The sequence below is a fragment of the Schistocerca serialis genome, chromosome 3, assembly GCF_023864345.2.
Source record: "Schistocerca serialis cubense isolate TAMUIC-IGC-003099 chromosome 3, iqSchSeri2.2, whole genome shotgun sequence".
Classification (NCBI taxonomy): domain Eukaryota; kingdom Metazoa; phylum Arthropoda; class Insecta; order Orthoptera; family Acrididae; genus Schistocerca; species Schistocerca serialis.
In genome coordinates this window covers 461,110,914-461,132,935 of record NC_064640.1, presented here as the reverse complement: position 1 = coordinate 461,132,935, position 22,022 = coordinate 461,110,914, and the positions used below count along the sequence as shown (strand labels likewise).

The 22,022-nt window shown below is 41.7% G+C and overlaps 1 protein-coding gene across 7 annotated transcripts in view; it reads left to right on the top strand.

The window, feature by feature from the left end:
* Positions 1 to 22,022, top strand: part of LOC126470365 (thrombospondin type-1 domain-containing protein 7A-like) — a 1,214,159-nt gene that overhangs the window by 1,118,847 nt on the left and 73,290 nt on the right. For all 7 annotated transcript variants that reach the window (XM_050098173.1, XM_050098171.1, XM_050098172.1 and 4 more), the window contains 3 exons: positions 1,559 to 1,683; positions 1,970 to 2,118; positions 11,818 to 12,019. In XM_050098173.1, coding sequence (XP_049954130.1) covers positions 1,559 to 1,683; positions 1,970 to 2,118; positions 11,818 to 12,019 — 476 coding nt within the window. The remainder of the gene's footprint in view (positions 1 to 1,558; positions 1,684 to 1,969; positions 2,119 to 11,817; positions 12,020 to 22,022) is intronic.

Genomic DNA, 22,022 nt, shown 5'->3' with positions numbered 1-22,022 from the left:
AGAACCGAAATCCACATAAGTTTGAGAATTCACCAACGTTGCTGCTGCACCCTTGTGCACCTGCATTCTCAGTACTCAGGTTCAAAAGAGAGTTACACACAAAAGCAATGTGTCATTTTTATGGCACCTATTACACATTGCCTAGTCTTGGGGCATGTGGGCCGTTCATGTTGAATGAAAAGCATGGGCATGATGCAGCAGAAAATCAGGCTGTTGCTGTTGTTACGCAGACCATTGTTGTCATGAACAACAGTTACCTATATGACACTGAGACATCTGTCAGACTGTTACAATGGCTTCTCCATTCCATTGAAAACTGACTGAAGGCTGAGAGGAGTGAGAGGAATTGATTTCTGAAACTTCAGACCGGTCTCCTGTCTAACTACCTGAAGCCTGTGAAACTTCAGGTGACTGTGTTATGTTTAATACGTCCATAAGCATAAGATTTTCACACAGTAGAACTCACTGTTGAACTTCCCTGTCAGGAGCAAGATTTATGATTGCATCTTGAACCATTTAATCAGCATAGCATTCCTTATGAACATTTGTCACAAAAATATAACGATAACTAAGTCCACGTAGGTCTGCCGCCCATGTCCTGTATGACTGTTTTGGCCACTTTTGGCAATGGTAAAACTCCGAACAAGCAGCAACAACATGAGTACATTTACAGTGACAGGTAGATAGTAAGTCACATATCTGATCAAAACAAAAACTTGAATGTTAAGGGGGTGAATTGACACAACAACTGATATAAATGATGTGAGCTCCATGACAAAAAAAGAACTTTTCACAGTTACCCCAGATGCCTGGAAATGTTGTTGCAGGCTATTTTCATAGGTGTCTCAGTCTCCTGCTGCATCATTGTATGCAGGGAATGGCATGGATATGTTACTGGTGAGGCAGCATGTTGTGTCAATGTTGTCATTAAACTGGAAATAGCAACTGTCAGTGCCTGCCATTGCTCAAGAAGAGATTTAAGCACTGCCTCCAAGGACATTAAACTCAAAGGACAAATGACTGAAATGGAACACACAGAGTCAAATACTGTACTCATTGCCAACGTGTTCTAACTCAAGAAAAGCATAACCCCATGAAAGACAAAGTACAGACAACAGACAACACACAAGTGGCCACCAGAACCTTGAGCTCTGGCCTTGATAGTCATTAGTTCTAACAGGGACTGCAGCCAACAGGCTGCACATGCAACCACTGTCATACTAGCAGGCCAAGTGGCTTCTAATGACATAATCAAGCACAAACTTCACACATGAACTATGAAGGGCACACACACAAATTTGGTAGCTACATCACTAGAAATCCACAACAATTTTATAATAAAAAAAGTGTGTACTACAGATTTCAGGTGATCCCTCTTAGCATCCCCTTATCATCCACTATGGCCATGTATCCTTCTTGTGACACACACTTGTCTGCAAGTGCTTGTATCTGTTTGCTCATGCTCACAATATTTGATTCCAATTAATGTTCTTACACTTCCATTTAATGGAGCGGTTGCTTTCGTTTCATCTACTAGAAGTGATTTGTACTTTTGCAGGTGGTGTGATGACCAAACCAAACCTTCACCAGTAGAAAAATGGTGTTATGTGGATTGCACTGTTGACTGTGAGTTAACTGAATGGGGTTCATGGGATCATGCCGGATGCCAATGTGGGAGTGCAGGTAAATATAGTACACAACATGATCTGATGTTCAGAAACCATTTACCTTAGAGTAGATCCCATGCTGTGCAAGACTTATCCTCATACATAGGAGTGGATATATTCTAAGAAATTTTGTTAAAGTATCAGCATTAACTGGAACAGAGCATTAGAAAAAAATAGGTGCACAGGATGATATAAATTTTCCATTTTGTATACTTTGGCATTTAACATTATTTCTACATCATTCCTACTTATATTTTACTGAAGTCTGTTGGTATTTAACTCAGTTGATAATTCTGGTACAGGTTCTGCAATGAACAGGTATCGATTTGTGATGACCAATAATAGTCCCAGTGGAAGAGCTTGTCCACGAGATTTGGTTCAGCGCAAACCTTGTCCTGCTATTCCCTGCTACACATGGTATAGAGGACCATGGAGTGAATGTAATCTAGATGTAAGTAATTGTGTCTGGCGCAGCTATTTTCATACATGTAACAATGAGTAGAATGGATGTACATACATTAGTAAATTCCATTTTGGAAACGTAGCAGTAATACATCTCTAGAAATCTGTATAAAAACAAAGAGAGAGAATGATTTTGAGATCCAACAAGGAACAAACCTTTTGGAAAAGCTATTTAAACAATATGGGAATGTTTTAAATGTGAGGTATTCGTGAAATGAAGGGAAAATCACTCAAAATCTTGATTTATGTATAGAAACAATACACAGTATATAGACCCAATTGCACATAAAATTCCATTCTATCAGCAACATTCGCAAACTCTGGTACTTTTGTTTACATTATATTAGGGTTATAAACCAATAATTAAATGTTTACAGGTATCAACAGGGAAAATTATATAATATTTATAAAAAATCATGGCCTCTCTGATTGTTGCTGTCAGATAATAAAGCCAAAAATGGAACACACATTGGTAAAAATTGCTCATGCTAAAAAAAGGTTATGCAGAGAGCACAGGAAATTACAAGCCAGTTTCCCTACTTTCAGAATTATCAAAAATAGCTGAATCAATCATGGAAGATATGACAATGGGTTGCTTCAATAATTACAACCTTTTTGATGAAGCACATTTTCGCTTCCTTAGTGGGAGAAGTACAACATTGATCATAACAAAGTACACAAAAATGGTACTTGAAGCTATTGGCAAGGATTACTGTGTCACACTTATGTTCTTAGACTTGTCCAAGGCTTTTAACAGTGATGATCATAAAATACTATTAAACAAACTAAAAGCAGTAGGCTTAAGAGGACCAGCAAATGAGTAGTTCCAGTATTCCATGGAGAATAGAGTGAAAAAGGTGTAGATAGTTCACGTATGTGCTGATGATAAATTTTAGTCAAATGATTGTCAGACAAGAAACATATGAATGTAGGAGTGCCTCATGGTAATGACGCCCGGGTTCCCAGGTTCGATTCCCGGCGGGGTCAGGGATTTTCACTGCCTCGTGATGACTGGGTGTTCTCTGGTGTCCTTAGGTTAGTTAGGTTTAAGTAGTTCTAAGTTCTAGAGGACTGATGACCAAAGATGTTAAGTCCCATAGTGCTCAGAGCCATTTGAACCATTTGAACCGTGGTAATGACTAGGCCCAGTTCTGTTTTTAATAATATTAATGGCTTTTCAAACATAGAAAGATATTTCTCTTTCCTGATGACAGCAACAACATAGTCACAGATAAACACCAGAACTTGTGATACAGAAGGTAAAGGAATCCATCAAGGATGTTTCAAATTGAACAATATGTGGTAAATTATCACTGAACATAAAGAAAACAATCACTTCAGCACATAGAGGAAAACAATCTGTCACTTTCAGCATAGATGATAAACCCCTGGATTTTGTAACAAACACAAAATTTTTATAGATGAACATTAACTGTCAGTTAGCACAGAATGTAATAATTTTTTGACTCATAGTTGGAACATCAACAGTCTCGTATCATAATGTAATGAAAGCAATTAGTCCAAACAATAAATGATTTTAATTTTTATGGTTTGGTAACCAGGTTCAGTCATACATAGACTATCATCAGACCAGTAATGTCTCCATTGGTGACATACGGAGATGATGCATGGAGCCATTGAGCAGTTAATGGCAGGTGCCTTTCACACTTACAACAGCTCCACGCATCATCTTCACATGCCACCAATGGAGGCATTACAGGTCTGATGATGGCCTATGTATGAGTGAAACTGGTTACTGTATCATAAAAATAAAAAGCATTTGTGATATGGACTGATTGTTTTTGATACATTAATATGGAATGAACACACAAAGGTACTGGCAACAAGAATGTCATCAGAATGTTTTACTCTTATGGTTGTAGTAGCCATTCATAACAGACTGTGTCTTGTGGTGACGTACAAGGTCTGTTCAAAAAATTCCGGAACATTTGTAATTATGCACCAGTGTTATGTTGGAGCAAAATGCAGTTGGCATCACTCCACATGCCTGTGTTTAATGTGTAACTGCCATAAGTTTCATTGCTGTGTGTTTGTTTGTTATTGTTCAGTGCTGTATTGAGTAGAACGATGTGTCACACAGTTTGTGAATTCAGAGAGAGCAGAGTTAGAAGAACTATGTGTCTCCATTAAATGTTGTGCGAAAGTCAAAAAAACCTTAACAGAGACACACCAAATGATGCAGGAAGCCTATGGTAAAGAGTGCTTAAGCTGTACTCAGTGTTACAAATGGTTCACACGATTTAAAAATGGCCAGACTTCAGTTAAGGATGGCCCTCATTCAGGATGCCATTCAGTGTCTGCTAGTGACATTCATGTCAGGATCTTCAACTAAACAGTGCATGCCAATCAAAGACTTACTGTCCAAGAGATTGTAGAAGAATGTAACATTACAGTTGAATCATGTCATGAAATCCCGACACAGCATCTTGGAATGCATTGTGTTTCCACCAAGTTCATCCCATGGCTCATGAGCCAAGACCAAAAAGACCTTCACCTCACAATCTGTGAAGAGCTTTTGCACCACACAAATGAGAATGAGATGTTTCTTAAGAGATTTGTAACTGGTGATATGTGGGTCTAAAGTTATGATGTTGAGACCAAAGTTCAATCTTCACAATGGGTTAGGGGAGGTTTACCAAGACCCAAAAAAAAAGCTCATCAGGTCAGGTCAAATGTCAAAGCTATGCTTATAGTTTTCTTTGACTTTGAAAGATTATTTCATCATGAAGAGTCAATTGATGACACTATTGGAATACATGCAAGAAAATATGACAAGGAAATAGCCTGAAATGTGACAAAACAATTCATGGCTCTTTCATCACCATGACACATCCGCACATTCATCCCTATTGGTGTACAAAAAAAGAAATCACAGTGCTGCCTCATCCTCCACACTCTTGAGCCTTGGCACCTGTGGACTTTTTTTTGTTTCCAAAGTTGAAAACCACATTGAAAGGAGTGACAGACGAGACAAAAGAAAATTTGCAGACAGCCCTTCACACGATCCAACAAGAGGCATACCAAGACTGCTTCTGGAAGCAGAAACACTATTGAGAGAAGTGTGTCAATTGTGGAGGAGAGTATTTCAAAAGAGACCATGCACAATAAGTAGAAGGTAAGCACACAAAAATTTTGTTGATAAAGTTGCAGAATTTTTTGAACAGACCTTGTATTGTTTCTACATACACCCATTTCTTAACCATGGGATTCTTTTCTGTAGATCAAAGATGCAAAACATGCACACAGTGTTCAAACTGCTGAACAGGGCCATAAGAATAACAATTTATGTAGTAGTTGGGCTTATTGTACAGAACTATTTTTAGAAAAACTGGGTATACTTTCTGCACCAAGAGAGTATATCTATCAATATATAGTGCATGTCAGGGGAAGCATTAATAAGTATTTCACTAATAGTTCTGTTCATAAGCATGGAACAAGAGCCAATTTGATCTTGCATTTATCAATGAGGGCAAAAAGAAAGAAAGAAAAATCAAAACATTATTTTCCATCACAGAATAAAACTGTATAATAAATTTCTGAAGGAGATGCAAAAATTCAATACAATACATCTATTTAGAAGTGTAACTAAAAAAAGATTACTTAGAGAACTCGAAGTAGGTGTTGATATCAAAAGTGGACATCTATGATACTTGGTAACAATACAGTACCTAACCAAACAGTGCTTTTACAAGCAAATCTGCCAACCCATAGTGCATGATAACAATGTCTTGTCATTTTCCTGAGCTCAACCTCACACTAATCAAGGGCAGGAGGGAGGGGGGGGGGGGGGAGGTGCTGACTCAGTTTTCCAAACAGACTGAAGGGAGTGGATAGAGACTTGCATGTCTGTCATCCTGAAGTCACCAGTAGACAGCTCTAATGAGTGCAATGATACAGTGCAAAAATCTGTTTTTATTATAAGATATTTCGAGCAAATTGTGTATCATTAAGGTATGAGGACATTGTATTACAGGGACCAACTGAATGAGGCAGTGCGGTTGTTAAGCCACTGATTTCATATTCAGGAGGATGGAGTTTGCTCTGTCCAGCCATCTTGATTTAGGTTTTCCATGATTTTCCCAAATAATTCCAGGAAAACAGTTCCTTCAGAATTATGAGACATTCCCTGGGTGAATACACACACACACACACACACACACACACACACACACACACACACACACACATTAAAATTGCTACACCAAGAAGAAATGCAGAGGTATTCATAGGACAAATATATTGTACTAAATCTGACATGTGATTACATTTTCACGCAATTTGGGTGCATAGATCCTGAGAAATCAGTACACAGAACAACCACCTCTGGCCGTAATAATGGCCTTGATATGCCTGAAAATTGACTCAAACAGAGCTTGGATTGTGTGTACAGGTACAGCTGCCCATAGAGCTTCAACACAATATCACAGTTCATCAAGAGTAGTGACTGGCGTATTGTGACGAGCCAGTTGCTCGGCCACCATTGACCAGACATATTCAATTGTTGAGAGATCTAGAGAATGAGCTGGCCAGGGCAGCAGCTGAACATTTTCTGTATCCAGAAAGGCCCGTACAGGACATACAACATGCGGTTGTGCCTTATCCTGCTGAAATGTTGGGTTTCACAGGGATCGAATGAAGGGTAGAACCACGGGTCATAACACATCTGAAATCTAATGTCCACTGTTCAAAGTGCTGTCAATGCGAACAAGAGGTGACCGAGACATGTAACCAATGGCACCCCATACCATCACACCAGGTGATATGCCAGTATGACGATGACGAATACACAAGTCCAATGTGTGTTCACCGCGATGTCGCCAAACATGGATGCGAACATCATGATGCTGTAAACAGAACCTGGATTCATCCGAAAAAATCACAACAAAGAAACTTATGGCAGTTACACATTAAACACAGGCATATGGAGTGATGCCAACTGCATTTTGCTCCAACATACCACTGGTGCATAATTACAAATGTTCCGGAATTTTTTGAACAGACCTTGTACGTCGCCACAAGACACTGTCTGTTGTGAACGGCTACTAAAACCATAAGAGTAAAACATTCTGATCGATTTTAGCCCAATTTGGCATACAAACAGCAGACTTCATAAGTATCTCCTATCCTTCTAGCTGCAGCAGGAATGGAGATACAGATATAGGCGAAAAACTAGTATTTCAGCACCTGCCATATAGGCTGCCCTGCACGACAAGCTTGTTGTGTGGAAAAAGTATTGGTGTGCCTAGTTGATGTATTTTGCAGGGCAGCCTACATTGCAGGAGCAAGAAACAATTTTCCAGCCCCCAGTATGTAGGCTGCCCTCACAACAGGTGTGTTGTGCAGGTAATAGCAGCCTGTTTTATCAAGATATAATGCAGGGGTTACATGTGCAGATGGTCATGGCTAGGGGATGACTGAGATGGATAGAAGAGAGGACGAAAGGAGAGAGGGAGCAGGAGGAGGCACACAAAGACGGGGCTACAGGGAATGGATAGGGAGAGAAGGGACAGGAGAAGATGGAAAAAGAAATGGGGGAAGGAGGAGATGGGAAAAGAAATGGAGGAAGGTGGTTTTGTGCAGAGATATGGATGGAGAGAGAGGGAAGAGGATGAAGTGGACAGAGAGACAGTGGAGAAAGAGATAGGCACAGGGAGGGGTGAGGAGGAGCTGTGTGCAATATATGTGCCAAACATGTGTGCTTTTCTCACATATATGTGGATCAGGTTAGTAAATAATTAAATAAACTTGAAATTTAGAACGAATGGATTGCCTGTAACCACACCCAATCCAAATGTCACAATACGTGGATGACAGAAACAGTGATAGGGCACACATTACATCTCAAACTGTCGAAGTCAAAACAATCAGTGTTCTGATACTGACATGAAAAAGGCCCAGAGGAAAAACATATGACAGTAGGGAGGCATGTATCATAGTCTGATAAACTGAAATTTTACCTCTTTTGAAATAATTTGGTGTTTCAAGGCATTTACCCTGTAATGTGGGGAAGGTGTAGTTCAGATCAGAGTTGGTTCTGATATTTTGACAACATGGCTTGTCTTCATTAGGTGCTACCTGAGACTGCTCATCAAGTGGAAAGAGTCCAGTAATTATAATCACAGCCTTCCCCTTCCATGTTCAGTTCCAGGCATTCTGTATTCAGTTTGCTCCCACTAGCAGCACCCTTAGGTGTTCTGTTTTCAGACTGGTGTGCATGTCTGGATGCAGGCATTCTATTTTCAGTCCAGCACAGTTCTAGGTATTCCCTCTGTGGTCCATTCCTGCTGGATGCACCCTGCAAAGTTTCATCTTCAGTCCGATGCTCCTAGTGGTCCATGTGGGGTTTGTTCCCTGTGTCCACACCCTCCTTCTTCTTGTGGATTTCTATTGCTGCTTTCATTATGTCTTCAGCAATCCAGTAGAGGATCCCAGGCTCCACTGGATTTATACACAGTCTCATGATTCATGAGGTTTTCCATCACCTTTATCTCTATGGACTCTCTTATAACACTGTCTCAGTATCTGGGGGGTCTCTTCCAGAACCTTCATTTCATCATACTTCATGGAATGTCTAAGTTCCAGACAGTGGTCAATAATAGTTGATTTCGTTACTTATGTTAGTCTGTTGTGCCTCTTATATTCTTCACATCAGATGTCCACAGTCCTAGTTATTTAGCCAATATATGAGATGCCACTTTGGCAGGATATATTATAAACTCTTAGTTCTCATATTCCCAGGTGACCTTCCACATTTCCCAGAAGTCCTCTTATTTTGGCAGGTGGACAGAACACACACTTAATGTTATGCTTCCTGAGAATGCTGCTGATTTTGACGGAAGTATATCCCACACAGGGCCTGTACAAAACAGCCTTTGCCTAATTGTGCTTTTCTTTTAGATTGTATGGCAAAGTGGCTGGCTGAAGGACCTTCTTAATCTGTTGGGCCATGTATCAATTCTTGCAGAACATTGATCGTAGATGCTGTATTTCTGCTCCCAAACTGTCTGGGTCTGACAAGTTGTCTGCCCTGTGGACTAATGTCTTCGGAACTCCATTCTTCTACATTGAGTTGTGACCATTTCCAGCTTTCAGTTTTAAGTCAGTATTTGTAGGTTTTCAATACACACTGTGGCCAAATGACCTATCTGCTCTCCTTTTGACAGGTATATCCAGAAATGAAAACTGGCTATCCTTTTCCAGTTCCATAGTGAACTTAATATTTGGATGGCATGAGGTAAGATGTTCCAGAGACTCATTGAGCCTCTCCCTGCCATGAGGCCAGATCGCAAATGTACCATTCATGTGCATAAAGAAGCACGTTGGTTTGTACCTCGCCATCCCTGATGCCTCCTCTTCTAAACCCTCCAGGAACATGTTGGGAACCACTGGAAACAGAGGGCTGCCCATAGTTACAGCATTTGTCTGCTTGGCCAAGCAGTCTAAGGCGCTGCAGTCATGGACTGTGTGGCTGCTCCCGGTGGAGGTTCAAGTCCTCCCTCAGTCATGGTTGTGTGTGTTTGTCCTTAGGATAATTTAGGTTAAGTAGTGTGTGAGCTTAGGGACTGATGGCCTTAGCAGTTAAGTCCCATAAGATTTCACACACATTTGAACATTTGTCTGCTTGTACTATTGGCCTCCATACAGAAAGTAACTTCAGGTGAGTATGTTCCCAAACAGGCCCAACAGAGCACTGTCAAATTTCTCTGCAACCAGTTCCAGAGAGTCCCTGAGTGACACCCTGGTGAACAGGGATACCACATCAAAACTGATCATTATAACAAATTTTGTAGTATGTAGTTGCTTAAGACTTTACAAGAACTTTTCTGAACTGTGAATGTGGTGAATACACCTCCGCACAAATGGAAACAGCAGTTTCTTTAAGTATTTGGCTGTTGGATATGTTGATGCACCCAGTGCTGCTGACTATTGTGCACAGTGGCACATCCTCTTTGTGTACTTTCAGCAACCAATCTGGTCTAGGGGGAACTGGAACTCTCATTCATAGTTGTTTGATGACCTTGTCAAGCATACTGGTTTTGTTCGAGAGAGTTCTGGCCTTCATGTCCACTTTGTTCACAGTGTCTCATTTAGAAAGTCTGTATGTATGGTCCTGCAGAAGTTGATGCACTTATACACTTTCTCATCGTAATCAGCCTGCTGCAAAATGTCTGTGGAGTTCCCTTTGTCTGCTTGTAACACCATGATACTGCTATCGTCTCGGAGCCTCTTGAGTGTGAGCCTCTCATCACTTGAGATATTCAATTTTGGGGACTGTGTATTAATGAGCACCTCTAAGTCTTCTGGTGAATTTCTCCTGCCACATTTGGTGGAAGTGTGTTGGTTACTTGCTGTGCTTCACAGATGAAACCTGAAATGGGTCCGCAGCTCATGGTTGTGTGGTAGCTTTCTCGCTTCCCTGGCCCGGGTTCCCGGGTTCGATTCCCAGTGGGGTCTGGGATTTTCTCTGCCTCATGATGAGTGGGTGTTGTGTAATGTCCTTAGGTTAGTTAGGTTTAAGTAGTTCTAAGTTCTAGGGGACTGATGACCATAGATGTTAAGTCCCATAGTGCTCAGAGCCATTTGAACCTGAAATGGGCACATTTCTAGGAGCTGTCATGACACTGAGACCCCTTTTGAGTGCCTTCACAGTGACGTTTTTCCTTCCACTTATGCTAATCACAGTGCAAGTGCGAAGTAGCTATACATTATATAGCGTGTATATTATGCAACAAATTTAAAAATTTTTAGCATGGCTTATGCTCACTGATGTAAAAAAAGAATATGTTCCATGCTCCAGTTCACACTTTTAAGCATCAACTTTTCTTTTTACGTTCTATCATAGCCTGTGTTCTTCCTCAGGGTTGAAGGTATTTCCATACCAAATTTCATCAAAACTGATTCAGCAGTTTAATCATGAAAAAGTAACACACAAACATACTTTCACATTTATAAAATTTTAAATTGCAGTATTTTTTTCTGTGATCCTATTTTTGTGAAATTATACCTGCTGTTGCCCCCAGGTTACACTGAAGTTACCTGTAAAAACTCCATAAAAATTCATCTGTTGATTGCAAAACCAATTATAGGTTATAGATTTGTAATTCATTTATTGTTTCACCCAGATAAGACTACCCATGTGAAACACATAATAAATAAATTATAAATCTGCAATTGTGTTTTTACAATCAACTTAAAATGAGGTTTCTGCATCGATCTGCCACCGCAGAATGGAATAATTTTTAAAATTCGTCTAGTAGTTTTGGATATTAGTGTGTTCAAACATACACACATACAGACACAACAGTTTTACAGTTTTGTTATTGGTATATATTACATATTGGGATCTGTAAATACTCATTCTAATCTATTGCCATATTCTGTAATGTTATAATATATTCCCTTTATGCTTTTCAGTTGCTGACCTTCTGTATATTTTGTGTAGACATGTTTTTTTCCCACTGATAAGTTATGTCTTCCTTCTTCTTTTCTGAGAATTTTTACCTATGAACATAAAGACACCTACACAATTCCTTATGCTACTATATCCATTTTGTAATTGCTTTAGTGCATACAGTACAGTTGCTAAATGTGAAGTCATATAAAAAAATTGGTATTAAAGATTTTTTTTAGCTCTTAGTAATAAATTTATACAACTTTTTTGTTTAAGGGAGCATGGTGTGGACATGGCACTATTACAAGAAATGTGACATGCTTAAGAGATGGTGAACCTGTAGATGATTATCTCTGTGGAGATGCTCCAGACATACACACAACCGATAAATGCTATGCGCCATGCAAGGGTGACTGTCAGGTTTCAGAATGGAGTCACTGGTCACACTGTCACCGGAACTGTCAGAGTTCTTCTAATGGTTTGTAAATTCCTTTCTCTCAAAAAAATTCTTTTCAGAGTAAATATCTCACATTTTAGAGTACTAGTGTTGCAGTATAGTGATATCATTATAATGTTAATGAACTACATAATGATTTGTACTACTTTCACTCTAAAGGCCATCAAAAATTTTATTAGCTCAATTCATCATATGTCATATTATATACGAGTGTTTCTTAATTTCACACTTGCCAATGACTGCAGTGTCCTTCACTTATAACTGCATTACATGCTGGCATGAACCTCATTGTCCTTGACTGAGGTTTGTTTAAAAACAACTGTATTGGCAGACAGTGTTCTTCCAAAGGAGTGATGCAAACACACTTCCTAGACTAACTAGAAGCTGCAAGCTACTTTTGCAAAAACAACTGCTTTGTAAAGCTCCTCAGGTGCTGCACAGTGTTCTTCCAAAGGAGTGATGCAAACACACCTCCTAGACTAACTAGAAGCTCCAATCTACTTTTGCAAAAACAACTCCTTTGTATAGCTCCCCAGGTGCTGCAAAACTAGTACCTCCACAGGGAATGGCAACATGGAGAATGACTTAACAACAAATTTAAAGCTGAGTTTAGGTGGAACAGTGTTCTTATTAGAGCAGTATAGGCCGACATGAAAGGCGATATATTAAAACTGTGCTGCACATTACAACCAAACCCTGGACACCTGCATTGATAGTTTTCTTCCGCTTCAGTACATCACAGCAAATTTGGTAGCCAATATGTCAGTGTAGTTTGCTGTCATGCTCTTCAAACCACTGTAGCGTGATTTAGAGCTTGTGACACAGACAGTTGTCATGATGGAAAATATCATCTCCATCAAGGAAGACTCAAGTGTGGAGGGATGCAGGTGACCTGTAGCCCTCAGCATTCACAATGCCTTTGATTACTACCACAGGTTGCACATAAGCCCAGGCAAATGTCCCTCACAGCATAACACTGCCCCCACTGGCCTGCATCCATGGCATACTGCACATTTTGAGTATCTGCTTGCCTGGATGATGGTATATCCAGGTACAGCTATTGACATACTATAACAAGAAATGTGGTTCATTCAAACAGATGACACATTTCCGTTGATCCACAGTCATGTCTTAGTAATCCTGTACCCACTGCAATTGTAATTGACAATGTCATCGGGGGCAATGTGGGAACATGTAGGAGTCATCTGCTGTGAATTTCCATGTTCGACAATGTGTACTCAACAGTGTGCTTTGAAACAATTGTTCTTGCATCAGAATTTCACCCTGCCACATATCTGCCACAGACTGCCACGTATCCTCCTTTGTAAAGTGGGAAAACGTATCCGCCACATTCAGTGATGAGGCATGGAGATCCAACACCTAAGCACCTACTTGTGGTTTCATTGTCCTTCAACCACTTTCTATAGATGCTCATGAGAGCAACACATGAACAGTTGACCAGCTCTGCTGTTTTCAAGATGCTCATTCCCACACACTGAACCTTAACAGTCTGCCCTTGTCAAGGCCATGTATGTCAGTGGGTTTCCCCAATTACAGCCTCTATCATGGATATAATGATTCCACTTTCAAATCTGCTCCACATGTATATTTCCCTTACTAGGTTATCTGCCCACTACCCCGCCAAGTTATATTCAATCTGTGCAGTGGTATGGCTCATCAGTGTTGGTCAGCTTTGACAAGTATGCCTCATAGTAGGAACAATCTTGGAATTTGCCCTACAGAGAGTACACCTTGATTAGACAGTGGTTGGCACCCTAAAATTGTTTAGAACCTTGCAAACACAAGTATGAAGCAAATTTACGTAATGTACTACAACAAAGTGTGCAAAAATCAACAAAAAATGTTCTCTTTATCATAAATGCTAATCCTCATCCTAAATGCAGAAATCACATTTTTTTAGGTTGAAAGTGAATAGGTGTTTCCTTTGAGTAGGGCAGTGCACACAGCCACCATGCATGTTATGTGAAGTAATATGCTGGCAGTCTGTTCTCCCAAGTGTGCTGAAGACATAACCAATAGACAACCTTACTCATGTTTTTATCCAAATGTAGCTAATTATCTCTCATTAATTGATGGTTGTGTGGCATGTACAAATAAAAGTAACACAGATTTCTAGTGATTTATTTATATGTATGAGTGCAGCATGTGCTCAAAATGTGGGCTGCCCATCTTCATACATGCACAATTACAACCAGAGTGTGACCACTTCACTCATTTCAGTGCAGTGAGATTAGCTGGAATGCTATGTTGGTAGGTATGCACTGGATTTAGAGTGATGAAGTTAGTGAATACAACTGTACCTTCAAATGACCCCACCAGTAGTAGTCTGTTTGACTCAAGTCTGTATATCTGTGCGAACAACCTACTGGCTTACCATGGACAATCCGTCACCCAAAGTAGTGTCAATTTATATACTGCCTTGCTGTCTAACGAAGCTGTACTGGTGTAACATGAGTCACACTACATGGATCATTGTGTACAACTAATGGCATATCCTGAAGTAACTGTGGTAGGTTGTCATCTGAGAAGTATTGGTAGAAAGGTCCAGATAGCCAAGCAGGATGTAGATGTGACCCAATTTGCAACCCACTGGCATTCCTTATCATAACATTGAGAGAACGTGTTTGTTGGCAGTGGGATTCCCACAATGCATCTGGATTGATCTATGTCCCTACATACCAACTGTGAGCATGGAAAACACCTTGTGTGGTGAAACATGGTTTATCAGTTTCCTAAATCTTGGGGTGTGCTGCTAGATCTCCTAGCAATACCCAAAACGCTCAGGCCACACAGTAGAAGGAAGTAAGATTAGGATTCTATGGTCTGTAAATGATTGTATCATTAGTGATTGAGCTTGAATATAGATTGAGGAAACATGGAAAGTAAACTGACCACATCCTTTCCAGGGAACCATCTGGGCATTTAGCTTAAAGGGACAACCATGGGAAATGTATATGATGATGGTGGGACAGGGATTTGAACTTTACTGCTCCGATGCATTAGTCCAAAGGCTGACCACTGTCACCTCACTCAATTCATAGGGAAAAAGCAGTATCTGCACTGACTGTTAGTGAAAAGTGGCCACACAGCCTCACGGTCAACTGCACCATGTAATGTCTACAACACTATGACAGTGCTTCATATGATACTTGATACAATCACATAATATTACAACAGTCGTAATTGTTTTCCACCATGCATTGGCCGTCTCCACATTCCATATATCACAGCTGGCATGTGGTGAACAAATGCACTTATTATGTGTAGAATCTGGAGATGGCTAGCATATATCTGAAGCCAGTTATGATTGTTATCATATTATGCAATTATATCTAAAGTAGACAGAATGTTGATTAGATGGGTAGATCAGATAGCTCATTAAGAGTCACTGAATCATACCAGAGAGAAAAGAAATTCACAGTGTAACCTGAGTAAATGAAAGAATTGATTGAGCCAACACATTCTAAGGCACAAAGGAATAGTTAATTTGGTAAGGGACAAAAGCTTCACTGTGTGGTGTGTGTGTGGGATGTTGCATAGGGAGACCAAATCTCAATTACAGTAAACAGGTTCAAGCAGGTATGTATTGCACTAGTTATGTAGAGATGAAGAGGCTTTCACAGGATAGACTAGCAAGCAAAACTTTATCAACCCTATTTTCAGAATGATAACAATAATGACAACAATAATAACCCTTGAAAAATCTGACTATTATCAAGTATTAATTATTTTTCTATATTTTGACATAATTGTCATAAAGAATTGTGACTGTAATATAAGTTAAAGGTTTATTCGACACTACAATAGTGAAGCCAAAGTCACAGTACATAAAATTTTTCTTTAAAAAACTATGTTAGCAACTTAGTAGTGTGTCAGTCCTACATAAGAGTACAGTGTGTTTTGAGATCTTTTGTCACAACATGGTAAAATTATGTGCTGCATTCCATATGGAGGCTTGCAGTGCTTGATACACTTGCAGTGATGTTATTATATGTGTTTATCTCATGGGAGTTTGCACCATGAGAATGATGAAATATTCATATGTGTTTAATTTCCAGACTTGTGAATTTATATCAGCCATATGATCATTCTGTCACAGCAGGACACATGGCAAGAATCTTTGGCAATTTTTACCCTTGTGTAGTTTTTAATTTATTCTACATTAGGAAACAGAATGAATGGTTGGGCAAGCATGGGCATAACTTGTAGTGACTTGGTTGTGCCACTATTGTCTTGGTTGCCTGGTACAACATCACCAAACCAAAAACATGTAACCACATCATCAATTATTATTATTAGAATTATGTGTTTAGTATCACCAGACATATGCCAATGTTTATTGCTCTAAATACTTATTGAGAAAAGCATATAAGACACTGAGATATACAGGGTTTTAAATATGTTATATTATTAATTAATTGTTTGACAGACACCACTTGCCAGTAGTATTTTATTTTACCAGACTAGCTACGGGTGTCGCCAGTCATCAGTGGCATCTAACACATAATGTTCTCTGTTGCATTCCACTGACAATATTTCATAATATTAATGTAATAATATGATTAACTGATTTGTATATACATATATGTAAAGAGCATAGGGGATTTTTTTACAAAAATACATGCAGTTGCCATTGGAAATTGCTCTACCTGTGAAGATTATTTTTGGTATCAAGATGTTCACATACAGCGTGTCAAAAACTGTTGTGGCCAAAACTGTACAGAGAGTAAAGCAGCAACAGCTTAATCAATCTAAAGTTATGACTGCCAATCTCAGGAGATTCATTACAACAGTGCATAAAATTTTGCTACTCTCTCTCAAATAGTCATGTTACCTGTTGTAAAATGAGACAGGCAGTTAGAACCCTACAAAACAGTTTCTCTTTGCTTTTTACTAGAGTCTGATGCACCAACAACTTTATACAATCCCACAGGAAAACATCCATCAGAGTGATATCCAGAAATTGTAGTGGATATGGGACATTACCTCTCCTCCAATCTAACAATGAGGTTATCCAGTGTTTATGTGCTCATGGGTATTATTATTGAAGCAGGATGATACAGCACCCTGTTGAAATCAAATTCTTTCATGGAAGACAAGAGGCACAGTCTTGAAACAAAGCATGGCTGCTGGCTCACTGTAGATGCAAAGTCCTGAGTTTGAGTCCTCTTCTTCCTCTAATTTTATATATTATGTTGCATGCTAACGTGTACACATGTCTTGCTTGTCAACTTACTCTGTGACTTACATGTGTTGTGTCGTTCTGAAATATATGTGTTAAAGTTGACGTTATAACAATTGGCGACGAGGATGGGATTTTTCCTTTTCACCCCGTTGACCCACAGGGTTCCATGGCTACTGTCGAGCAACTATTGCAAAATCTCCTTGAACAGCAAACGCTTCTAACAGCGGCGATTCGCGATTTCATCACGGACTCAAATGCGGGGCATTTCTCGTCATTGGCTATGCCTCCTTTTCCTCCTTATGACGAGAAGGTGGAAGACTGGTCTGATTATGAAAAACGTCTTCGACAGCACTTCTTGGCATTTCATGTCACGGACGAACAACCATGTAAGTCCCTGTTCCTTTCCTGGATTTCACCTCAAATGTATCGGTTGTTGTCGCAATTGGCTCCTTTGAAGAATCCAGCGTTTTTGTCCTTTGCTGAAATGTGCTCACTTCTGTCTGTCTATTTTCAAAAGCAAACACATGTGGTAGCCTCTCGTGTTGCCTTTTATTGTTGTCAAAAACAGCCACATCAATCCTATCGCGCTTGGGCTGCTGAACTTCACGGCCTCAGTCGAAAGTGTCAATTTGTTACTGACGTTCACAAAGAATCATATGCCGATTCCATGGTACGGGATGCTATTATACGGTCGGTGCCCGACAAAGAAGTTCGGCAATGTGCCCTTCAGTTGGCGAATCTGACTCTAGATGAAGTTCTCTCCATTGCGCAGTCTTTTGAAATTTCTCACGCCGCTGGGGCGCAAATAGAGGCGTGGGGTGATGTCGGGGAAATACAACCTCTGTGCGCTGTTGACGACGCGTGCGGTGTGTCCCCGCCGGCCGACGTGGCTGCAGTGTGCTCCCACGCGCAGCCTCGGCCTAGCCGTAAACAACCCGCTAAGAAACTGCTGCAAAACCCAAGGCAACTTCCTTTATGTCCGCAGTGTTATACGAAACATTCACGCGAGGATTGTCCCCAACGTTGGGCTGTGTGTCACAATTGCAAAAAGAAAGGTCGTGTGTCTTCCGTTTGCAAATCCGACCGCATACATGATGTTCATGAACATGATGCTGATTCTGATTCTGTGTTGTCTGTCAACTGCACTTCTTCCCTTTCAGGGAAGTTATTCCTCACTGTCCAAATCCTTGGTCGAGATGTTCACATGCAAGTGGATACCAGTTCTGCTGCCACTATAATTAATTCTCAGATGTATCTTCAGTTGGGTTCTCCACTCCTGTCACCTGTCACTCGGCAATTACGGACGTACAATAAACAGAAGATTTCTCTCTTGGGACAGTTTAATGCTGAGGTATCTTACAGATCCGTTGTTCGCACTGTTCCCATATTTGTGGTCGACCAGAGCAACGCAGAAAATCTTTTTGGTTTTGATGCATTTCGCGTTTTTGGGTTCTCCATAGATGACTCTGTCAATATTGTCTATGATGCTATTCCTTATGCTCAACTGGATTCCTTGTCGACGACATTTTCGTATCTTTTTTCTCCTGGGTTAGGCCGTGCAAACGACTTTGAAGCTCATATCACGCTCAAACCCACTGCTCGGCCTAAGTTTTTTTGGGCTCGGCCCATTCCTGTGGCCCTTCGTGATAAGGTAAAACGGGAGTTGGATCGTCTCACTACTTCAGGGGTCTTGCTTCCTGTCACTTCCAGTGAGTGGTCCTGTCCTGTCCTGTCGTTGTCGTTGCTAAGCCAAATGGTGATATTCGTCTCTGTGGCGATTTCAAAGCCACTGTAAATGCTCAATGCCTCATCGACACTTACCCTATGCCCCGTCCTGAAGAACTGTTCACTAAACTTGCTGGAGGCCAGTATTTTTCTCAAATTGACCTGTCAGAGGCTTATCATCAACTTCCTCTCGATGCTGCTTCCCGGCAATTTCTGGTCCTTAACACGTCTTTCGGCCTTTATCAGTACCAACGCTTGCCATTCGGGGTTGCTAGCGCCCCTGCCCTCTTTCAGCGATTCTTGGAACAATTATTGCTCCCTGTCCCTGGGTGTATCAATTACATGGACGACATTGTTGTCACTGGCTACACCACTGAAGAACATCTTCAAAATCTCGCCACACTTTTTCATGTCTTACAGACTGCCGGTCTTAAGTGTAATCTTCAGAAATCACAATTTTTTCAGGCATCTATCACGTACTTGGGGTTTCAACTCTCTCGGGATGGTATTCGTCCGCTTCAGCAAACTGTCACTGTGATCGATGCCCTTCCTCGCCTTACATCTGTTAAGGAACTGCAGGCCTTCTTGGGGAAAATAGCATACTATCACAAGTTTTTACCATCTGCGGCTTCGATGGCTCAGCCGTTGCATCGCCTGTTGCATAAAAACGTGCCTTTTCACTGGTCCACGTCATGAGAAGCGGCTTTCCAGAAATTGAAGACTATGCTGAAACAGGCCCCATGCCTGGCTACTTATCGACCTGGCCAACATCTTGTTCTTGCCACAGACGCCTCTCAATATGGGGTCGGTGCAGTCCTTGCGCACCGTTTTTCTGACGGTTTGGAACAACCCATTGCTTATGCCTCCAAAACGCTCACGGATGCCCTACAAAAGTATTCTCAAATTGAGAAAGAAGCTTTGGCCATTATTTATGCTCTTCATAAGATTGGTGTTTTTCTCTATGGCTCAAAATTTCGTCTTGTTACGGATCACAAACCACTTGTTTCCTTGTTTCATCCATCAACGTCACTTCCTGACAAGGCTGCACACCGCTTCCAGTGTTGGGCTCTTTACTTGTCTCGTTTCAATTATGAGATTCATTTCTGGCCAACGGCTCAACATGCAAATGCTGATGCTCTGTCTCGCCTTCCCATGAGTCCTGATCAGGCATTCGATAGGGACGAACTTTTGTGTTTCCACGTGGATGTTGCCAAGCAGCGGGTTGTGGATGGGTTCCCCATCACTGGGGACAGACTGGCGGCTGCTACGGGTTCTGACCCTACCCTCTCCCGGGTTTTACGCTGTATTCAGAAGGGTTGGCCAGATCGCCCGTCCGCTAAGACTTCTGATCCGTTGCGGAACTACTACACTTTGTGCTACCGCCTTACGGCTAGGGATGGTGTTATCCTCCTCTCCACTGACAATGCTTCACCGCATGTTGTGGTACCTGCGACTTTGCGTGCTTCGGTCTTGTGCCTCGTTCACCAAGGGCACTGGGGTGTGTCTCGCACAAAATCTCTGGCACGCCGTCATGTGTACTGGCCTGGCATCGACTCTGAAATAGCACACATGATCGCTGCCTGCGGCCCTTGTGCGTCACAGGCCGCTGCCCCGAAGTCATCTTTGTCACCGTGGCCTTCGCCTGAGAAGCCCTGAGAGCGCATTCATGCTGACTTTGTGGGACCCTTTTTAGGTACTTATTGGCTCCTCGTAATTGACGCCTACTCTAACTTTCCTTTCATTGTCGGTTGCATGTCGCCTACCACTGCGGCAACCACCAGTGCTCTTGCCTGCATTTTTTCTTTGGACAGTCTCCCCTTTACTCTTGTTACTGATAATGGTCCGCAATTTGCCTCTTCCGAATTTGCGGATTTTTGTGCTCGTCACGGTGTTATGCATTTCACGGCCCCGCCGTTCCATCCACAACCCAACGGTGAGGCTGAACGACTGGTCCGCACATTTAACGCTCAGATGCGGAAACTTCTGACTTCTTCTGCTGCTGATGATGCACTTCTCCAGTATCTGGCGTCTTACCGTTTCACCCCCATGGGCGACCACAGCCCGGCTGAGCTCTTACATGGCCGACAGCCCCGCACGCTACTTCATCTTCTGCGGCCTTCCACCTCATGGCCGCGGGTGCCTTCACTTGGCCGGTTCACCGCCGACGACCTCGTCTGGGTACAGGGATATGGCAGGTGGCCAAAATGGAGCCCGGGCCACATCTTAAGACATCGTGGCAGACGCCTGTATGAAATTCTGACGGACACGGGTGTTGCAGTGCGTCATTCGGACCAGCTTCAGCCTCATGTGCCAGCAATGCCTGTTCCGAATGCCGCTACATCACCTTTGGCTCCACCTGACGCTCGGGATCTTGGCATCTCTCAATACTCACAACACAGCCCTCTCACCTTCATCGCGATGCCAGCACAAGAACGGACACCACCAGGAGACGTGCCCATGCAGGAACCGGATGACCATCTTCTGTCAGAGCAAATCTACTCACCTCCTCCTCCAACGGATGCCGACACATCGCCCATGTCTCCTGTCATATCAACTGGACTTGCCACAACGGGCAGATTGGTGCATGGGGCCCCAGCAGATTCGACCCCTACGTCTCCTGTCATCTCGACCCGTTATCATCGGGGACACTTCTGTCCATACGGTAAGCCTCCTCCTCGAGACTTTACGGCGAGTCAGACAACGCCTATGGATGTTAGCCATCTCCAGGACACCTCCATCAAGACCAGTGCAACAATTTCAAAGGGGGGAAAAGTGTTGTGACTCGCCGATCATTTAAAGTGCCGCCGCACAATTACGTGCGTCCTCCACATGCAGCGCTGTCTGCCAGCCATGCAGCAGCTGCGCCACCTAAGCAGCCAGCCGAGAGTGGCTGCTAGACTGGGACTCAGTGCTCATTCGAATGCTAACATGTACACATGTCTTGCTTGTCAACTTGCTATGTGACTTATATGTGTTGTGTCGTTCTGAAATATATGTGTTAAACTTGACGTTATAACAAATCACTAATAGCAAAACATTCTAAGAACATTCCACAAAAGATCTCATGGCTGTATCAAGATCAGACAGTTTATG